Consider the following 22,520-nt stretch of genomic DNA (forward strand, 5'->3'; position numbering starts at 1 on the left):
GAGTTACTACGTTATGCTTATACTGCTATGCTATTCTCATAGACGTGGTTTGGTTTGAGTGATTCATGACAGATGTGAGAGTTATCATTAATGGTTAACTTAAGGTGACAACTTTAATACATATCTGGGTGGATTGCTTGTGGGCACCTAGAAAATCCAGTGTTGTCCTAGGATATCCCGGAGTACCCGTGTGATCATCCTACAGTCCACCACCCAGGCTCAAAGGGATCATAAGATTATTCATGCTAAAAATTTCCGTGTGCAGCCACAAACTATTATGGGCTCTAGCATAGTTGAGTATGTTGCATGACCTCTTTCTGTGGTGGGCTAGCAGATGTAGGGGAAAGTAGGTGTAACTATCCACCCACAGTAAAGAGGTAGTGCTTCTGAAAGACTGTGTCTCGGTCATCCGTTTCTCAAACACCATGTAGTGCGAGAAATCCAACGGAGGAGATCGAGTCTTGTGGGAAAAGTGCGCAAACCTCTGTAGAGTGTACAAACTAATCATGATTAGCCGTGTCCACGGTTATGGACATCTTGAGTATCTGGTTCTTGGATTATCATATTGATCTCATCACTCTACTAAATTAATTTGTGGGGATGTAACTTTTAATTGGGATTGAGTTGAAGAAACCTTCTCAATATTTTCAACAAAACTGTGTAGTTAAATAAAATATTTTCCTTTGCAGTAGGGAAAAATTGGCTTTTTGCAAAGACATGATAACCATAGAGCCTCCACCAGCCAGATATGCATGTAGTGATAGCTATTATTCATCATTGCTCTATGATGTGAATTTGCCAGTACATTCAATGTACTGACCATTTGTGGCTGCAACGTCTCATGTTACAGGATTCTTACGATGAGTAAGTGATACGTTAGGGTTATGATTTATACATTCAACTTTGCCGTTGGTGCTGATGGGAATCCACAACCTTGTCGTTACTTCCGCTATTTGGATTGAGATAATAGTATTTACGTTACTTTATACATGTGATTTATCTCTGTTATAAATTGTTGAGTATTGTGTGTGTCAGCATACCGATCCAGAGATGACACTTAAGCACAGAGACTTGACCGTCTGAGGTCGGGTCGCTACAACAATACTGCCTGGAGACCTCAATTCTATCTCGGCCTTGTAGTTGTACAACATCCTGAAATTTTCTTCCCAACTCCTGTACAAGCTGATCGTCGCCTTTTGTTTGCCTTTCCACACTGTGTGATAATCAAATGTGACATGATGTTCATCCTATAACTCTTTAAGTATCTTCACAACACAAATGGTTGGATCTTTCTTAAGCATAGCTGCTGCCTTGTCAGCCACCCAAGTTTGACTTGTCATGCTAGTCACTTTTCCACTTGTTGAACTACAAATATGCTCTGTTTGATGCTTAACAACCTATAACAAAGAATGGTACAGATCGAAAGTTTATTATAGTGACAAAAAATGAAGAAAGGAATATACAAAGCACAAAAAAAATTGACACTGCTTCTACAAGCTCTTAGGTTTCAACAAGTTTGCTCCACTGAGACGGAGGCTCAGAAATGGCAACATGGCGCGCCGTCGATTGATGTAGGGAGAAGAAGACTTCGGCGACCCCTAGCAATTTAGATGCGTTTTTCAACTCATGTAAAAGTATTTTTGTAAGTGTTTGCGCTACTTAATGTGTGGCCTCGGGCCCTTTGGCAAAAAGAAAAGATGATGCTTGTTAGATATCCCCACTTCGTTAACATGATTTGTTGAGGAAAGAGTCGGTTTATTTTGCTAACTGAACTTAACTCAGATGGTTAGGTTTCATGTGGTGGAACCGGCCCATCTGGGTTCAAATCAGAGGCGGAGCTAGCATCGGATTATGCCTACGGCTATGTGCCTTAAATGATGCACTTTGATGATTCTTTTGGTACTTCCTAAGAAGAAATTACAAGGGTGATCATTACTAGACCTGCAGCTATAGCCCTATAGCCCTACTTACCATAGGCCGGTCTTCGCCCTGGTTCAAGTCCTAGACATGGCATTGGTGATGTACCGTCTCATTCTTTCGGATATACTCATAGGGTAGGGTGTGCGTACATGCGTGCTTGCGTGTATAAAATCTTGAGCCGATTTTCAACATAAAGTATCAATAGCATCTCAGGTGCACCTTCTGGTTGCTGAGGGGTATAGGTATCAATAGCATCTCAGGTGCATCTGCTACAGCGTTTGAGGTAGGCTGTCGCTAGAAAATACCAGTTCCCTGAATCCCGGGTGATTTCTAGCGCAACTTGGCTTGAAAGGTGACATCTCGTCATCAAGGAGACAAGAACCAACAGCGCTTCAGCTTGAAATTGCAAGACCGATGAACTTACTCCCATTGGCTGCATCACCGACATCATCGTTGCCCACTGATCACTTGAGACTAACCTTTCAGATACTATCATTTATTGACGCAAGTGTCGCCGGGTCCATGACGCGTTCTGCGTTCACACATACCAGCAGCAGCAGCAGATGCTGACCAGATAAGAAGATCACGCGGGGTGCAACGTAGACAGAGAGAGACCAGGCGAACGAAAGGCCCCGTGCGACATCAGCCGAGGACACGCAGGTCAAAGGCAACTCGAACTGGTCCAAACATCCAATGCCCCCGAACCTGCTGGCTGCTGTTGAGGTGTCTGCCAGAGGACGGCAGCTCCCTTTCGGTCGCAAATGCAGTATGAAATACCCGTGCCAACCAACGAGACTGCAACTTGTGCCGACCAGATCCAACCATTTTTCTGGCAATGCTTAATGAGTCATCCTTTGCTCCGTGCCTGTGCAAATGCCATAGATTCTTGACCGGCTATCAAGTCCAACTTTAGGTGTTCAAATCTACCAGTTCCGTTCATCACATGCACGGACCATTTCTGGCTAACAGACTGGAACAGGCTCTGGGCACTCGAAAAGTAAACCCAGCGTGCTCAGCTATCATAACATAGTTATAGATTATGTTGTCAAGCTTGCATGCCTGCAGGTCGACTCTAGAGGATCCCCGGGTACCGAGCTCGAATTCGCCCTATAGTGAGTCGTATTACAATTCACTGGCCGTCGTTTTACAACGTCGTGACTATGTCGCATGTTACAAAATACTTCCTCCGTAAAGAAATATAAGAGCGTTTAGATCAAATGCTTTTATATTTTTTTACGGAGGAAGTAAGTGTCATGGTTTTAGTTCAAAATTGTCTGTGCCACAGCACTTATTTTGGAACGGAGGGAGTACACTTATTTTGGAACGGAGGGAGTACGTGATTTTATTAGGAATTAAGCTGTCAATTTTACTTTCACCCTTTCAGCTTCAGAATATACTATCAACCAAACAGATGAACAAAACATTATGGTCAACAGAAGAGAGGAAATGCATACATCCACAAACTTTTTCCTCTTTCTCTTGTACACTACCTTTCATCAAAGGCGTGGTACTTTTTGTGATGGTCTGGATCACACAATCTACGTACAAAATAAATCTTCAACAATCAACTAATGCTTCATCAGGATACCAAGCGGAAATTAGAGCGCAACAGAATACCCAGATGAACAAAAGAAATACTTGTCAACAAAACCAGGAAGCTACACAAGGTTGGTTTTCATCTGGAATTCACAACTTGCCTATTGCGGTATCATCTACTATTGGGTACTTGTTATCTGCAACGATCCGTCCTTCTGCAGCTTCAAGCTGAGGCTAGTGAACCGTTCTCTCGAATATTGTCTCGAGGCTTTCCTCCAGTCGGTTCCGGCCTTCATCATTGCCACAAACTCATCAAAGCTTATCTTGCCATCCTACAATTCATGAATCACAATGTTCATCATTTCAGTCAAGAGTCAAGTGATAGCAATCAAAAGGATGAGAAACAAAACTAGCATGCTTTGCCAACCAGTTGGTGAGTTACCTTATCAGTGTCCACATCACGGATGATGGCATTGATAACCTCTTCATGATTTGGTCCCAGATCATCAGCTAATGACTCCCGGAGTTCATCAATTTCAATATATCCACTCTTGTTCCGATCAAAGTATCCAAATGCCTTGTGCAGATGTTCGTCATTGCCGATCTTTTTCAGGTGAACAGACAGAGTAACAAATTCTCCATAGTCTAAGCACCCATTTCCATCAGCGTCAGCCTGGCATAACATTCACATATGGTAAGTATATAATAAAAACACCCCTCGCTTTCAACACATAGTAATATGTAGAAAGTGTGCCCATCTAATGCTAAATGATCATTTCAAGTTCAGGAAAGAAAAACTTAAAAGAACATTTGCTATACTGCCTTACAAGTTCCTCATTTGAAATTTAAGAGGGGTGAGTTACCTTACAAGTCTAATAACAAAGAGTTGCAAAAGTTTCTCAGAATAAAGAAAAATAATGAGTACTCACAGCATCCATTAGTATTTGGACATCTGCATCAGGCATTTGGTGGCCAAGTTTATTCAGTCCAAGCTTCAGTTCATCAAAATTAATCATACTATCTTTGTTAAGGTCCATCTTTTCAAACATATCCTTTATGCCGGCCACCTCTTCTACCGAAAGATGCTCAGCTATGACCTGTAATAAATACAAATATGTAAGGAAATTTCTAGAAAGCAAGTCTAACGTGAAAGAGGATTGGTTCAAGTCAGACTGAGGTATACCCTAAGTGCATGCTTCTTGAACTTGTTCATCACAGAGAACTGTTGAAGTCTGGCCTTAACTGTCTCACCCAAATTGACATTTGGAGCCTTCTTAATATTCTGCAACCAGGGATGATCTGGAAGAAAATACAAATTATGAACATGAGACACAAGCAATGCAATTAAATGATCTTAGGGCGGAAATCTTCTGAAATTTACACAATGTATGTAATTCTGTATCCATTTAAGAAGAACAGAGGAATGCAATACAGTACAGTTAACTTGTGGAAATTTGATTATTACCAAGCACTTGCTGAGCTGTCAAACGCCTCCTTGGATCTGGGTTAAGCATTCCCCTTACAAGGTCTTTTGCATTATCTGAGACCCTAGGCCATGGATCTCTTTTAAAGTCAATGACAGACCGGATAATTGCTTGAGCAACACCTTGTTCAGTTTCTGCATTATAAAATGGAAGCAACAGACATATTACTCAGAAAGAGCGTTCAATAGGACGAGATAAATATATTTTTCTCAACCACAGTCCACAGGCCAATCACCCCAGAGGCGAAATAAGGAAAACAAAACTTCAGTGTAGAAGGTGACTAAATAAGGACATGGCCCCTTTGTGCAGACAGGATATAAGAACACAGTCCACTTTTAGTATCCTAAATGTTTAATGTAGTTGACTGATGCCACCAAAACAATTGACCATTTTCAGGTACAAAACTGACCTGCCCAGAATGGAGGGACACCACAAAGAAGGATGTAAAGAATCACTCCTGCACTCCAAACATCCACCTCTTGGCCATAGTTTCTCTTCAACACCTCTGGAGCCATGTAATAAGGACTTCCAACAATCTCAGAGAACCGTTCGCCTACACATCACGAACAATTAGCACATTAGGCAAACAATACAAGGCAAAAATAGACAGCATAAGACAGGCTACTATATCAGCTCTGTCCTCTGACAATATCATCGACAAATATAGATTGTACCTGGAGTGAAAAAAACAGACAGGCCAAAATCAATTGCTTTCAGCGCGGCGGTTTCTTTCTTGTTTGCAAACAAGAAATTCTCTGGTTTGAGGTCCCGGTGCATCACTCCATGCTTATGGCACATCTGATATTGTGAACAAATGCACACACGTTATTCACTACACAGACAAAAAGGGAAGTTGGAGCGATCTAACTACTGCTACCAAGCTAAAGATGTGGTCCTTGATAAGCTAATAGCCCGAATGACAACAGCAAATGCAGAAATTAATTGCTTCACAGGATAGATCATAACCTATTCAATGGAACATATTAGACAGCAGAATCATGTGACATGTAGCCAACAAATATTCCCACGGCGGATCACATCACAGAATGAGCGCATCCCGTGAGTGTGAGGACAAGCTTAGCCAAAAAGCAGAGGAAGGAATCAAGGGGCTATTTATCCTCACCTGCACGACCTCGACGATGGTCTTGGTGACCACAGCTGCGGCGCGCTCCGTGTAGTGTCCCCGGGCGACGATCCGGTCGAAGAGCTCCCCGCCCTCGCAGAGCTCCATGACGAGGTGCACGGCATTGTCGTCCTCGTACGTGTCCCTGAGGGTGACGATGTTGGGGTGCTTGGGGAGGTGGCGCATGATCTCCACCTCGCGGCGCACGTCCTCGACGTCCACCGCGGTGCGGAGCTTCTTCTTGGAGATGGACTTGCAGGCGAGGGCCTCCCGGGTGGCGCGGTCGGTGCAGAGGTAGGTGACCCCGAACTCCCCGCGGCCGAGCTCCCCGCCGAGCTCGTACCGCTCGGCGATGTCCCGGCCCGTCCCCGTGGGGTCCCGCAGCACCACCAGCCTGGAGGCCCCCGGCGGCGCCGACCGGTTGTACTCGATGGAGAAGGGGTTGGGCTTCTTGCCCTTCCTCTGCTTCGGCTCCTTCTGCTGCTTCCCGGCGCCGCCGCCGCCGCCGTCCACCGCCGGCGGCGTCGCGCAGCAGTTGCCCATCTCCCGCCAACACACGAGGCTCCCGAATCAGGAAAAAAGACAGCGGAGCCGACCAGAGGAGATCTGCGCGCAGAGCGGAGCAGAGCAGAGCAGGGAGGGGAAGGGGCCAAATCAAGAAAATGGTGGGCGGCGTGCGCGTCTGGTGTGGGGAGGGGGATAGGGGTGGGGATACGGGGGGAGTGGGGTGGGGTGGGGTGGTTAAATCGGCGCGGGGATTTGGTGTAGACGCGGTCAGCGGTGGCGGCCGTGTGGGAATCCGCCAGCGGCAGCGACGGACGGCCGATGAGATGAGGAGGAAGGAGGGAGGGGGGCGACAGAGACCGGAGCCGGTCAAAGATCTCTCTCGCCGTCGCCGAGCCTTCAGCCTTGCTTGCCTTCTTCTCTCGTTTTCTGCCTGCTTGTTTGTTGCGTTTTTTGTTGTTTATTTCCATTGCGTTTTTTATGTACTACGCGGCTTTGTTTAATGGCGAGGATGACTTTGTTGGGGAGAACTTTTTGGGAGAGTGATCAAGGGACTGCGTATGCTATAGTGGGGTAGTAAATAAAGGAAAAGGGAGGTTTGGTGGGTGGACTTAAACTGTCTCATCAACCATCATCTGTGCAAATTTTTGTGCTGTCTAATCATTGCAGCCAGCGCAACGTTTTCATGGGTACTACAAAAGAAACATTTAATCCCACCGTGGAAATCAAGCAACGGGCTGCTGTCACGCCTCTCAGGCTGGTTGTAATGAAGAGTATCTCGTATCATGCATATGATACTACTAGCATATGATACTACATCTGTAATGTATAATATCATATGTTAATATCATAAAGGACTACATTTATTATCATGCATGACACAAAGTAGCACATCATTCAATATAATACGGTATCATGATATGATACTCAAGCATCTCTTTCTTCATTTAATTTCATGTCATCTCATCAAAATTGCTTAGTTGGCATGCATGATACTACCTATGATACTCCCATTACGGGCAGCCTCATAATCAACATCATGTGCTGCTCTGTGTGTTTTCTTGGCCTTGCAAGATGTAAAGAGGGGGTAAAATGGACGAGAAGTAGGTGAGATGATGAGGGTATCTTCTCTTCTCCCATGCCATAGTTCAATTTACATCCCGTTCAACAATCTCCGGGACCTTTTTGGGATCAGAGCCTAACCAAGCTGCCGTGCGGCATTGCAACCTAGTACCAAAATTAGTTGTGAAGTGACTAATCCTATTATAGTTTCGATGAGAACGAGTAATGCAAAAATCTCTGTCTTCCATATTATTGATGGTCTCTGTAACTATAAAAGCATATTTTGATTTATTTCCAACTCCTTCTCTTATAATGGTGATGGCCTCCAAACAATCTGTTTCGATGTTGATGGGTAAATTACTGCATTATAGTGCCAAGGAAATTCCTTCTTTCAAAGCCAGCAATTCAACTTCAAATATATCTCCGCATGAGTAAAAGTGCCTACATGATGTAAAAATGATGGATCCAGCATGATCTCTTAGGTTGTTCGTGTTGAATGTGACAGAATGTATAACCCGCTATTTTGTTTTTATTTTGAAGTTTATGTGTAGATTGTGGTTTGTCATAATATGATTTTACCATGTATCCTTATTGATTTCTTCCAAGGATATCAAGAATCCTACTAATTTAACGTGATGTGTACCCTTCGCCTGCTCTCGCGACTGCCCAGACGATTAGGTTTCTCCGCCTCCCGTCGTGTCGTTGTCGGTCCACCCGTCTCCGGTGGCCTTAGGGCCATGGAGGCGCGGTGGACCTCAGCACTTCCCCACGATAGGGTTCATGCTATGTTTTTAGGTGATTTTTAGGTCGATTAGAGTTTGAATCCTGATTTGGAAGGCGGGGCGACGGTGGCTCCCTGAAGATAGAATATGGTCTTACTTTGATAGAGGCAAAGGTGTCCCATTGAGATGGTGGCTATCGTTTTGGAGGAAGTCGACTTTGACGATTCGACTACGAACGTGCGAGAACGTCGCGTCTTAGGAATCGCTAAACCAACTTCGAGAGGTTATTGACCATGCCGGAGCACGATCAACCTGACCACGAAGGTCTGTTTTCTGCAGGCAAACGAAGAACAAGCAAGAAACTAAGATTGCAATCTGGATATTGCAAATATAAGAGGAAAGCTTTATTGATCAAAGGTGGGGTTTTGTGACGCCTTTGTCTGGTCGTTGAACACAAACGAAGTATGCGAAGTTGCAGCTATGGCGAACTTTAATCTAAACAAAACTCAAAGTCTAAACGATGCCCTAAGGGCTGTATATATGGAGGAGAGAGGGGGGAATTTTGTGGCCCTTGGAGGAGGGGTCCGAAACCAACCCTAACTCTTGTTTCCCCACACATACAGACTCTAAAAATAGCCTATAATCTAGTATTTCGAAATTACATGGGCCTGGCCCAAAAATAAGGTGATGCAGCACCTAGGATAGCCTCTGGACGAAATTTATGAAGTGGCATCTTGTATATTTCGTCCAAGGCTTCATGCACTCATTATGGTGGCTTCAAAGTCCCGGAATCATCACTTGTAACTCTGTTCTTGTTCCCCTTGCGCACGCCATCATCTCCATGCTTGAACTGTTGGGGAACATAGTAATTTCAAAATTTTCCTACGCACATGCAAGATCATGGTGATGCACAGCAACGAGAGGGGAGAGTATCGTCTACGTACCCTCATAGACCGTAAGCGGAAGCGTTATGAGAACGCGGTTAATGTAGTCGAACGTCTTCACGATCCGATCGGTCCAATTACCGAACGCACGGCACCTCCGAGTTCAGCACACGTTCAGCTCGTTGACGTCCCACGAACTCCGATCCAACAAAGCTTCACGGAAGAGTTCCGTCAGCACGACGGCGTGATGACGGTGATGATGTTGCTACCGACGCAGGGCTTCGCCTAAGCACCGCTACGATATGATCGAGGTGGGTTATGGTGGAGGGGGCACTGCACACGGCTTGGAACAATCAACTTGTGTGTGCTAGGGTTCCCCCTACCCCCGTATATAAAGGAGCAAGGGGGAGGCCGGCCGGCCCCTGTAGGGCGTGCCAGGAGGAGGAGTCCTCCTAGTAGGAGTAGGACTCCCCTTTCCTACTCCTACTAGGAGGAGGAAAGGAAGGAGGAGAGGGAGAAGGAAGGAGAGGGAGGAAAGGAGGAAAGGGGGCCCTGCCCCCTAGTCCAATTCGGTTTAGGCTAGGGGGCCGCGCGCCCTGCTTCCTCTCTCCCACCACTTGGCCCATGAGGCCCAATACTTCTTCCCTGTATTCCCGTAACTCCCCAGTACTCCAAAAAATACCCGAATCACTCGGAACCTTTCCGATGTCCGAATATAGTCTTTCAATATATCGATCTTTACGTCTCGACCATTTCGAGACTCCTCATCATGTGCCCGATCTCATCCGGGACTCCGAACTACCTTCGGTACATCAAATCACATAAACTCATAATATCGATCGTCATCGAACGTTAAGCGTGCGGACCCTACGGGTTCGAGAACTATGTAGACATGATCAAGACACGTCTCCGGTCAATAACCAATAGCGGAACCTGGATGCTCATATTGGCTCCCACATATTCTACGAAGATCTTTATCGGTCAAACCGCATAATAACATACATTGTTCCCTTTGTCATCGGCATGTTACTTACCCGAGATTCGATCGTCGGTATCTCAATACCTAGTTCAATATTGTTACCGGCAAGTCTCTTTACTCGTTCTGTAATGCATCATCCCGCAACTAACTCATTAGTTGCATTGCTTGCAAGGCTTATAGTGATGTGCATTACCGAGAGGGCCCAGAGATACCTCTCTGACAATCGGAGTGACAAATCCTAATCCCGATCTATGCCAACTCAACAAGTACCATCGGAGACACCTGTAGAGCACCTTTATAATCACCCAGTTACGTTGTGACGTTTGGTAGCACACAAAGTGTTCCTCCGGTAATCGGGAGTTGCATAATCTCATAGTCATAGGAACATGTATAAGTCATGAAGAAAGCAATAGCAATATACTAAACGATCAAATGCTAAGCTAACAGAATGGATCAAGTAAATCACATCATTCTCTAATGATGTGATCCCATTAATCAAATGACAACTCATGTCCATGGCTAGGAAACTTAACCATCTTTGATTCAACGAGCTAGTCAAGTAGAGGCATACTAGTGACGCTCTGTTTGTCTATATATTCACACATGTACTAAGTTTCCGGTTAATACAATTCTAGCATAAATAATAAACATTTATCATGGTATAAGGAAATATAAATAACAACTTTAGTATTGCCTCTAGGGCATATTTCCTTCAGTCTCCCACTTGCACTAGAGTCAATAATCTAGTTCACATCGTCATGTGATTTAACACCAATAGTTCACATCTTTATGTGATTAGTTCACATCTCCATATGACTAATACCCAAAAGGTTTACTAGAGTCAATAATCTAGTTCACATCGCTACGTGATTAACACCCAAAGAGTGATCATGTTTTGCTTGTGGGAGAAGTTTAGTCTACGGGTCTGCAACATTCAGATCCGTATGTATTTTGCAAATTTCTATGTCTACAATACTCTGCACGGAGCTACTCTAGCTAATTGCTCCAACTTTCAATATGTATCTAGATCGAGACTTAGAGTCATCCAGATCAGTGTCAAAGCTTGCATCGACGTAACTCTTTATGACGAACTCTTTGTCATCTCCATAACCGAGAACCATTTCCTTATTCCACTAAGGATATTTTTGACCATTGTACAGTGATCCACTCCTGGATCACTATTGTACCCTCTTGCCAAACTTATGGTGAGGTACACAATAGGTCTGGTACACAGCAGGGCATACTTTATAGAATCTATGACTGAGGCATAGGGAATGACTTTTCATTCTCTTTCTATTTTCTGTCGTAGTCGGGTTTTGAGTATTTGCTCAACTTCACACCTTGCAACACAGGCAAGAACTCCTTCTTTGATTGTTCCATTTTGAACTACTTCAAAATCTTGTCAAGGTATGTACTCATTGAAAATATATCAAGCGTCTTGATCTATCTCTATAGATCTTGATGCTCAATATGTAAGTAGCTTCACCGAGGTCTTTCTTTGAAAAACCCCTTTCAAACATTCCTTTATGCTTTCCAGAAAATTCTACATTATTTCTGATCAACAATATGTCAATCACATATACTTATCAGAAATGTTGTAGTGCTCCCACTCACTTTTTTGTAAATACAGGCTTCGCCGCAAGTCTGTATAAAACCATATGCTTTGATCACTTTATCAAAGCATATATTCCAACTCCGAAATACTTGCACCAGTCCATAGATGGATCGTTGGAGCTTGCTCACTTTGTTAGCACCTTTAGGATCGACAAAACCTTCTTGTTGCATCATATACAACTCTTCTTTAACCAATCCATTAAGGAATGCAGTTTTGACATCCATTTGCCAGATTTCATAAAATGCGACAACTGCTAACATGATTCGGACAGACTTTTAAGCATCGATACGAGTGAGAAAATCTCATCGTAGCCAATACCTTGAATTTGTCAAAAACATTTTGTGACAATTCGAGCTTTGTAGATAGTAACACTACTATCAACGTCCCTCTTCCTCTTGAAGATCCATTTATTCTCAATGACTCACCGATCAATGGGCAAGTCAATCAAAGTCCATAATTTGTTCTCATACATGGATCCCATCTCAGATTTCATGGCCTCAAGCCATTTCATGGAATCTGGGCTCATCGTTGCTTTCTCATAGTTCGTAGGTTCGTCGTGGTCTAGTAACATGACTTCCAGAAAGGATTATCGTACCACTCTGGTGCGGACCATACTCTGGTTGACCTACGAGGTTCGGTAGTAACTTGATCTGAAGTTTCATGACCATCATCATTAGCTTCCTCACTTAATTGGTGTAGAAATCACTGGAACTGATTTCTATGATGAACTACTTTCCAATTTGGGAGAATGTACAATTAACTCATCAAGTTCTACATTCCTCCCATGATACGTCTCCAACGTATCTATAATTTTTGATTGTTCCATGCTATTATATTATCAACCTTGGATGTTTTATATGCATTTATATGCTATTTATATGATTTTTAGGACTCACCTATTAACCTAGAGCCTAGTGCCAGTTTCTATTTTTTTGTTTTTTTAGTATCACAGAAAAGGAAAACCAAACGGAGTCCAATTGACCTGAAACTTCATGGAACTTATTTTTGGACCAGAAGAAGGCCAAGAAGTAAAATAATTGGGCCAGAAGAGTCTCGGGCTGCCCACGAGGCAGGGAGGCGCGCCCAGGGGGTGGGCGCGCCTCCCAGCCTCGTGGACAGCCCGGAGACCCCCCTGACTTGTTCCCGACTCTAACACCTCTTATATAACCCAAAACTTTCAGAAAATAACCTAGATCGGGAGTTCCGCCGCCAGAAGCCTCCGTAGCCACCGAAAACCAATCTAGACCCATTCCGGCACCCTGCCGGAGGGGGGGATCCCTCTCCGGTGGCCATCTTCATCATCCCGGCGCTCTCCATGACGAGGAGGGAGTAGTTCACCCTCGGGGCTGAGGGTATGTACCAGTAGCTATGTGTTTGATCTCTATCTCTCGTGTTCTTGAGTCAGCACGATCTTGATGTACCGCGAGCTTTGCTATTATATTTGGATCTTATGATGTTTCTCCCCCTCTATCTCTTGTGATGAATTGAGTTTTCCCTTTAAAGTTATCTTATCGTATTGAGTCTTTAAGGATTTGAGAACACTTGATGTATGTCTTGCATGTGCTTATCTGTGGTGACAATGGGATATCATGTGATCCACTTGATGTATGTTTTGGTGATCAAATTGCGAGTTCCATGACCTCGTGAACTTATGCATAGGGGTTGGCACACGTTTTCGTCTTGACTCTCCGGTAGAAACTTTGGGGCACTCTTTGAAGTTCTTTGTGTTGGTTGAATAGATGAATCTAAGATTGTGTGATGCATATCATATAATTATACCCATGGATACTTGAGGTGACATTGGAGTATCTAGGTGACATTAGGGTTTTGGTTGATTTGTGTCTTAAGGTGTTATTCTAGTACGAACTCTTGAATAGATCGATCAGAAAGAATAACTTTGAGGTGGTTTCGTACCCTACCATAATCTCTTTGTCTGTTCTCCGCTATTATTGACTTTGGAGCGACTCTTCCTTGCATGTTGAGGGATAGTTATATGATCCAATTATGTTATTATTGTTGAGAGGACTTGCACTAGTGAAAGTATGAACCCTAGGCCTTGTTTCCTAGCATTGCAATACCGTTTACGCTCACTTTTACCACTTGCTAACTTGCTGTTTTTATATTTTCAGATTACAAAAACCTATATCTACCATCCATATTGCACTTTTATCACCATCTCTTCGCCGAACTAGTGCACCTATAGAATTTACCATTGTATTGGGTGTGTTGGGGACACAAGAGACTCTTTGTTATTTGGTTCCAGGGTTGCTTGAGAGAGACCATCTTCATCCTACGCCTCCCATGGATTGATAAACCTTTGGTCATCCACTTGAGGGAAATTTGCTACTGTCCTACAAACCTCTGCACTTGGAGGCCCAACAACTCCTACAAGAAGAAGCTTGTGTAGTAGACATCAAGCTTTTTTCTGGCGTCGTTTCCAGGGAGGTTAGCGCTTGAAGGTATATCTTTAGATCTTGCAATCGAATCTTTTAGTTTCTTGTTTTATCACTAGTTTAGTCTATAAAAGTAAACTACAAAAAATGGAATTGAGGGTACCTCATATGCTTCATCTTTTTAATGTCTTTAATGAAAATAAGGATTTCGATAATTGTGCCAAAGTGTTAGAAGAATAATGCATTAGAATGTTTGGCACTAAATCTTTGAATGATGAGCATGATTGCAATGTTATTAGTATGAACTCTTTGAATATCCATAGTACTAATGATGATTGCACTAGTCATGATGAAAATTTCTCTTATAAGCATGTCAACTTTTGTGGAATACATAGAGCTTGCAAGCACACACCAAATAGGGAAGATAGATTTTGCAAGAGGCATAAGTATTTGGAAACTAAATGGTTGCAAGAAAGGCTAGATGATTGTGCTGAAAGATTCAATATTTATCGCCATCCTTGTGAACTTTGCAATGAACATGGTCATTTAAAGCTCCAATGCTATTTGTTTCATGATCAAATCGTGTCCAAAAATTGTGATAATTTGATTACCCTTGAGCATCATAAAGAGCTTAGTCTTCTTTTGGGGTATGAAGAAATGAAACGTATAACTGAGGGTATTCCAAAATTTAATCTTGATAGATTTCTTGATTTTGATCTAGAAGAAATGTTTATGTATTGTGCGGTGAATTGCATTGAAAATCCTTATATTGCCAATTACATAAAGACAAGAAAACAAGTAGAAGATTAATAGAATACTAATGAAATGGAAGAGACTTCCCAATATTCTCCTAATATTTCTTATGATGAATCAGGTAACGAGGAGGAGCCTCCTATTCAACCAATCTCATTAATAAGGAGCTCCGAAAAGAGGGTTAAACCCACACATGACGCGAAGAAGCAAAACAAAAGACATAGAAGCAAAGGTAAAAAGGTATCCCTCCCAAATGATGCTGCTCCTATTACTCATTGCGATGATGATAATTGCTATACTATTGGTGCTATCCATACTATTAATGATGAGAGTGATTATGCTTATGATATGAAAAGGCCCAAGCTTGGGGATGCTATGTTTGATGAGAATGACATGTTTGAGAATGTATTTGCTGCAATTAATGTTTGTCCCAAGCTTGGGGATGCTACGTTTGATGAAGATGATATTTTTATTCTCCCAAGTTTTGATGAGCAAATTTATTATGATGACAACATGCCTCCTATTTAAGATGGTTATATTGATGAAAGTGGGTTTGGAAAAGTGTCAACTTTAGGAAGTAATGATCCCACTATTTTGGAGGGTGTTGAACCTTATTATGACAATTATGAAAGTGGATTTGGAGAGGTCATGACTTTATTTAGTAATGATTCCACTATCTTGGAAGAGATTTCAATTGATTATGATGAGAACAAAGTTGCTACTTATGATGATTATTGTGATGACACTTATGCTATAAAAATTAGTGATGATTATATTTATAAAACTTGTCATGATTATGATTACCCTTTTTCTGAACATTACTCTTTTAATGTGGAAACAATTTATAGTATTCGAGTTTCTTATGATACTCCCACTATTCCGAATGAGAAAAATTTTGCTTATGTGGAGAGTGGTAAATTTTCTATGCTTGTAGATCATGAAAAGAATGCTCTATGTGATAGTTATATTGTTGAGTTCATTCATGATGCTACTGGAAATTATTATGAGGGAGGAATATATGCTTGTAGGAATTGCAATAATATCAAGTTTCCTCTCTACATGTTGAAAATCTTGAAACTATGCTTGTTTTGCCTTCCTATGCTTGTTGATTATTGTTCCCATAAGTTGTTTGCTCACAAAATCCCTATGCATAGGAAGTGGGTTAGACTTAAATGTGCTAGTCATATTCTTCATGATGCTCTCTTTATATTTCAATTATTATCTTTTATGTGAGCATCATTGAAATCATGATGCCTAGCTAGGGGTGTTAAACGATAGCGCTTGTTGGGAGGCAACCCGATTTTATTTTTGTTCCTTGCTTTTTGTTCCAGTTTAGTAATAAATAATTTATCTAGCCTCTGTTACGATTGAGTTTTTATGTTTTAGTTAGTGTTTGTGCCAAGTAGAACCTTTGGGAAGACTTGGAGAAAGTCTTCGTGATCTTGCTGTAAAAAACAGAAACTTTTGCGCTCACGAGATTAGCTGCCATTTTTTTACTAGAGAGTGCGATTAAGTTGATTCTTTTTGAAGATTATTAATAGACAAATTCCTCACGTCCAGAAATTTATTTTAGAATTTTTGGGGTTCCAGAAGTATACGTTTGATCCATATTACTACAGACTGTTCTATTTTTGACAGATTCTGTTTTCATTGTGTTGTTTGCTTATTTTGATGAATCTATGAGTAGTATCGGAGGGTATGAACCATAGAGAAGTTGGAATACAGTAGATATTACACCAATATGAATTTAGAATGAGTTCACAACCGTACCTAAGTGGTGATTTATTTTCTTATACTAATGGAACTTACGAGTTTTCTGTTAAGTTTTGTGTTGTGAAGTTTTCAAGTTTTGGGTAAAGATTCGATGGACTATGGAATAAGGAGTGGCAAGAGCCTAAGCTTGGGGATTCCCAAGGCACCCCAAGGTAATATTCAAGGAAAACCAAGAGCCTAAGCTTGGGGATGCCCCGGATGGCATCCCCTCTTTCGTCTTCATTCATCGGTATCTTTACTTGGAGCTATATTTTTATTCGCCACATGATATGTGTTTTGCTTGGAGTGTTATTTTCTTTTCTTTTGCTATGATTGCTGTTTGAATAAAATACCAAGATCTGAAATTATTAAATGTTAGAGAGTCTTCACATAGTTACATAATTATTCAACTGCTCATTGATATTCACTTATATCCTTCGGGGTAGTTTGTCATTTGCTCTAGTGCTTCACTTATATCCTTTTAGAGCACGGCGGTGGTTTTATTTTGAAGAAATAGATGAACTATCATGCTTCATTTATATTATTTTGAGAGTCTTTTAGAACAGCATGGTAATTTCCTTTGGTTATGAAACTAATCCTAATATGATAGACATCCAAGAGGGATATAATAAAAACTTTCATATAGAGTGCATTGAATACTATGAGAAGTTTGATACTTGATAATTGTTTTGAGATATGAAGATGGTGATATTAGAGTCGTGCTAGTTGAGTAATTATGAAATTGAGAAATACTTGTGTTGAGGTTTGCAAGTCCCGTAGCATGCACGTATGGTAACCGTTGTGTGACAAATTTGAAGCATAAGGTGTTTCTTTGATTGCCTTCCTTATGAGTGGCGGTCGAGGACAAGCGATGGTCTTTTCCTACCAATCTATCCCCCTAGGAGCATGCGCGTAGTGCTTGGTTTTTTATGACTTGTAGATTTTTGCAATAAGTATGTGAGTTCTTTATGACTAATGTTGAGTCCATGGATACACACTCTCACCCTTCCACCATTGCTAGCCTCTTCGATACCGTGCATTGCCCTTTCTCACCTCGAGAGTTGGTGCAAACTTCGCCGGTGCATCCAAACCCCGTGATATGATACACTCTGTCACACATAAACCTCCTTATATCTTCCTCAAAACAGCCACCATACCTACCTATTATGGCATTTCCATAGCCATTCCGAGATATATTGCCATGCAACTTTCCACCGTTCCGTTCATCATGACACACATCATCATTGTCATATTTCCTTGCATGATCATGTAGTTGACATCATATTTGTGGCAAAGCCACCATGCATAATTTATCATACATGTCACTCTTGATTCATTGCCCATCCCGGTACACCGCCGGAGGCATTCATATAGAGTCATATTTTGTTCTAGTATCGAGTTGTAATCATTGAGTTGTAAATAAATAGAAGTGTGATGATCATCATTAATAGAGCATTGTCCCAAATAAAAAAATAGAAAGTCCAAAAAAAGGGGCCAAAAAAGGGGGCAATGCTACTATCCTTTTTCCACACTTGTGCTTCAAAGCAGCACCATGATCTTCATGATAGAGAGTCTCTTGTTTTGTCACTTTCATATACTAGTGGGAATTTTTCATTTTAGAACTTGGCTTGTATATTCCAACAATGGGCTTCCTCAAATGCCCTGGGTCTTCGTGAGCAAGCAAGTTGGATGCACACCCACTTAGTTTCCTATGTTGAGCTTTCATACATTTATAGCTCTAGTGCATCCGTTGCATGGCAATCCCTACTCCTCACATTGACATCAATTGATGGGCATCTTCATAGCCCGTTGATTAGCCGCGTCAATGTGAGACTTTCTCCTTTTTTGTATTCTCCACATAACCCCCATCATCATACTCTATTCCACCCATAGTGCTATATCCATGGCTCACGCTCATGTATTGCGTGAAAGTTGAAAAAAGTTTGAGATTACTAAAGTGTGAAACAACAAAAGCGATCATAATCGCAACCAAGGTAACAATTGATCCAACGGCATAATGATACCAAGCCTCGGTATGAATGGCATATTTTCTAATCTTTCAAATCTTCAACCGCATTGCATCCATCTTGATCTTGTGATCATCGACGACATCCACAACATGCAACTCCAATATCATCTTCTCCTCCTCAGTTTTTTTATTTTTTCCTTCAAGTTGCTTGGATTGTCATCGAGGTTGTGCATGATGAGAGCATTTTTGTGTGACGAAAATGAAGCATAGCCAAACTATATGATTTTGTAGGGATAAGCTTTCTTTGGCCATGCTATTTTGAGAAGACATAATTGCTTAGTTAGTATGCTTGAAGTATTATTATTTTTATGTCAATACTAAACTTTTGTCTTGAATCTTATGGATCTGAATATTCTTGACACAATAAAGAGAATTACATGGATAAATATGTTAGGTAGCATTCCACATCAAAAATTTTGTTTTTATCATTTACCTACTCGAGGACGAGCAGGAATTAAGCTTGGGGATGCTTGATACGTCTCCAACGTATCTATAATTTTTGATTGTTCCATGCTATTATATTATCAACCTTGGATGTTTTATATGCATTTATATTGTATTTTATATGATTTTTGGGACTAACCTATTAACCTAGAGCCCAGTGTCAGTTTCTGTTTTTTTTGTTGTTTTTGAGTATCGCCGAAAAGGAAAACCAAACGGAGTCCAATTGACCTGAAACTTCACGGAACTTATTTTTGGACCAGAAGAAGGCCAGGAAGTAAAAGAATTGGGCCAGAAGAATCTCGGGCTGCCCACGAGGGTGGGGGCGCGCCCACCCCCCTAGGCGCACCTCCCTGCCTCGTGGACAGCCCGGAGACCACCCTGACTTGTTCCCGACTCCAACACCTCTTATATAACCCAAAACTTCTAGAAAATAACCTAGATCGGGAGTTCCGCCACCAGAATCCTCTGTAGCCACCGAAAACCAATCTAGACCCATTTTGGCACCCTGCCGGAGGGGGGGAATCCGTCTCCGGTGGCCATCTTCATCATCTCGGCGCTCTCCATGACGAGGAGGGAGTAGTTCACCCTCGGGGCTGAGGGTATGTACCAGTAGCTATGTGTTTGATCTCTCTCTCTCCCGTGTTCTTGAGTCGGCACGATCTTGTTGTATCGTGAGCTTTGCTATTATATTTAGATCTTATGATGTATCTCCCCCTCTACTCTCTTGTGATGAATTGATTTTTCCCTTTGAAGTTATCTTATCGGATTGAATCTTTAAGGATTTGAGAACACTTGATGTATGTCTTGCATGTGCTTAACTGTGGTGACAATGGGAATCACGTGATCCACTTGATGTATGTTTTGGTGACCAAATTGCGAGTTTTGTGACCTCGTGAACTTATGCATAGGGGTTGGCACACGTTTTCGTCTTGACTCTCCGGTAGAAACTTTGGGGCCCTCTTTGAAGTTCTTTGTGTTGGTTGAATAGATGAATCTGAGATTGTGTGATGCATATCGTATAATCATACCCACGGATACTTGAGGTGACATTGGAGTATCTACGTGACATTAGAGTTTTGGTTGATTTGTGTCTTGAGGTGTTATTCTAGTACGAACTCTTGAGTAGATCGATCAGAAAGAATAACTTTGAGGTGGTTTCGTACCCTAGCATAATCTCTTTGTTTGTTCTCCGCTATTAGTGACTTTGGAGTGACTCTTTGTTGCATGTTGAGGGATAGTTATATGATTTAATTATGTTATTATTGTTGAGAGGACTTGCACTAGTGAAAGTATGAACCATAGGCCTTGTTTCCTAGCATTGCAATACCATTTACACTCACTTTTACCATTTGCTACCTTGCTGTTTTTATATTTTCAGATTACAAAAACCTATATCTACCATCCATATTGCACTTGTATCATCATCTCTTCGCCGAACTAGTGCACCTATACAATTTACCATTGTATTGGGTGTGTTGGGGACACAAGAGACTCTTTGTTATTTGGTTGCGGGGTTGATTGAGAGAGACCATCTTCATCTTACGCCTCCCACGGATTAAGATTTGACACCAACGGTAGTACTGCTTGTCTGCACGGTACTAAAATTTTAGTGCCGCTCCTAGTCACAGTAGTACCGCTCGGCGGCACGGTAGTACCGGGGCTTGGAGCGGCAGTAGAATTTTAGTATCGTGTCTCGCTGCGGTAGTACCGCTCCTGAGGAGCGGTAGTACCATAGGAGCGGTAGTACCGCACCTGAGGTGCGGTAGTACCGCACGATGTCAGATACGAAAAAACTAAATCTGAGAACAACCGCGACAACGAGGCGGTACTACGGTTGATCAAATCTACCATGGGACAACAAATCAAGTACAATTTCTACGTACCACTACTCTCCTACAACCTACTCTTGCAAGGATTTGGCCTAAAATCTCAAGAACAACATGCATCTCCCCAAAAACCTAGGAGCAAAAGAACGGACAAAGGAGAGAGGGATTTGGGGAGAAACCTTGTTCCATGGCAAGAGGAAGTGGTGGGGAACGATCCCACTGGTCGGAATCCGAGGAGAGCGGCTGGAAACGGAGATCCGACGAGGGTCTCCGGGCCCCGTTCTTGAGCGAGCGAGAGAGAGAGAGAGAGACAGCGTGGAGAGAAACAGACGAATGGGCATGGGGGAGTTGGAACTCCCCCTGCCCGCTCTTAACCCCCACGCGCCCTCGATGGCGTGGTAGTACCGCATGTCATCGCGGTAGTACCGCCCGGGCGTAAGTACCGCACCGTGGGCGGTAGTACCGCTCCCCCAGGCGGCAGTAAAAAAATTACTGCCGCGCTGGTTGCGGAAGTACCGTGCGCTCCTTACGCGGTAGTACCGTGGCAGGCCGCGGTAGTACCTTGAGCTCAAGAAGATGCAAGTTTCAAGAATAAGGGAAAACAAAGCCTTTGCATGGCCACCTTCAAGCGAACGGACAAGCCAGAACACTGACACACGTGACAACGCACACAAGATCGACACAACGAACGGAAGACAAGAGACAACAAGGACTAAGACACTCAACACAACCTTTCTAAAGAGAGGGTGGTGGCCGGAGCCACCTATGTTTGAGTCAATTGGTATGGCACGCGAAGAATTGTCCTTGGGCCCATGACCAAAACTCGTCTTTGAAGCACAAGTACCATAAAAATGGCTAATGTGAAAGAGTTGATCAATTTATGCATAATGGGGGGAGGGAGAGTTCATTGAGAGAACAACACTCCCCCTATGTCCATGCCTACACCTAGACAAGATAACAAGTTGAGTATGGTGGGGTGTGCAAGGGCTCAAGCAACATTACTCGAATCAATGATACTTAGCTCACGCCTTAACTCGCGAAATCTTGCTTCATCTAAAGGCTTCGTGAAAATATCCGCAAGGTTATCATGAGTGTTGATATAGTTGAGCTCGATCTCCCCTCGCCTAATGTGATCCCGGATGAAGTGATACCGAATCTCAATATGCTTTGTCTTGAAGTGTTGAACCGGGTTGAGAGAAATCTTGATGGCACTTACGTTGTCACGCCAAAGAGGCACTTTGTCACAAATGACACTGTAATCCTTTAAAGTTTGCCTCATCCACAGAAGTTGTGCGCAACAACTACCGGCGGCCACGTACTCTGCCTCGATGGACGAGAGAGACACACAACTTTGCTTCTTGGAATACCAACTCACCAAAGAGCAACCAAGAAATTGGCAACCTCCGGAAGTGGACTTCCTATCCACTTTGTCTCCCGGCCAATCGGAGTCCGAACAACCTACAAGCTTGAAGTTTGCTCCTCTTGGGTACCATA

General features: G+C 42.6%; 1 protein-coding gene across 1 annotated transcript; it reads right to left on the reverse strand.

Annotated features, from left to right (window-relative positions):
• Positions 1–3,367: 3,367 nt before the first annotated feature.
• LOC125536574 (calcium-dependent protein kinase 20) lies at positions 3,368–6,958 on the reverse strand. Its single transcript, XM_048699811.1, has 8 exons — positions 6,064–6,958; positions 5,615–5,738; positions 5,350–5,493; positions 4,922–5,074; positions 4,640–4,755; positions 4,386–4,553; positions 3,899–4,129; positions 3,368–3,788 (listed from the first exon to the last, which is right to left on the reverse strand). Exons 1-8 carry the CDS (start codon positions 6,604–6,606, stop codon positions 3,636–3,638), a joined length of 1,632 nt encoding a protein of 543 aa, XP_048555768.1. The 5' UTR covers positions 6,607–6,958; the 3' UTR covers positions 3,368–3,635.
• Positions 6,959–22,520: the final 15,562 nt, after the last annotated feature.

The sequence above is a fragment of the Triticum urartu genome, chromosome 2 (genome assembly GCF_003073215.2).
Source record: "Triticum urartu cultivar G1812 chromosome 2, Tu2.1, whole genome shotgun sequence".
Taxonomy (NCBI): domain Eukaryota; kingdom Viridiplantae; phylum Streptophyta; class Magnoliopsida; order Poales; family Poaceae; genus Triticum; species Triticum urartu.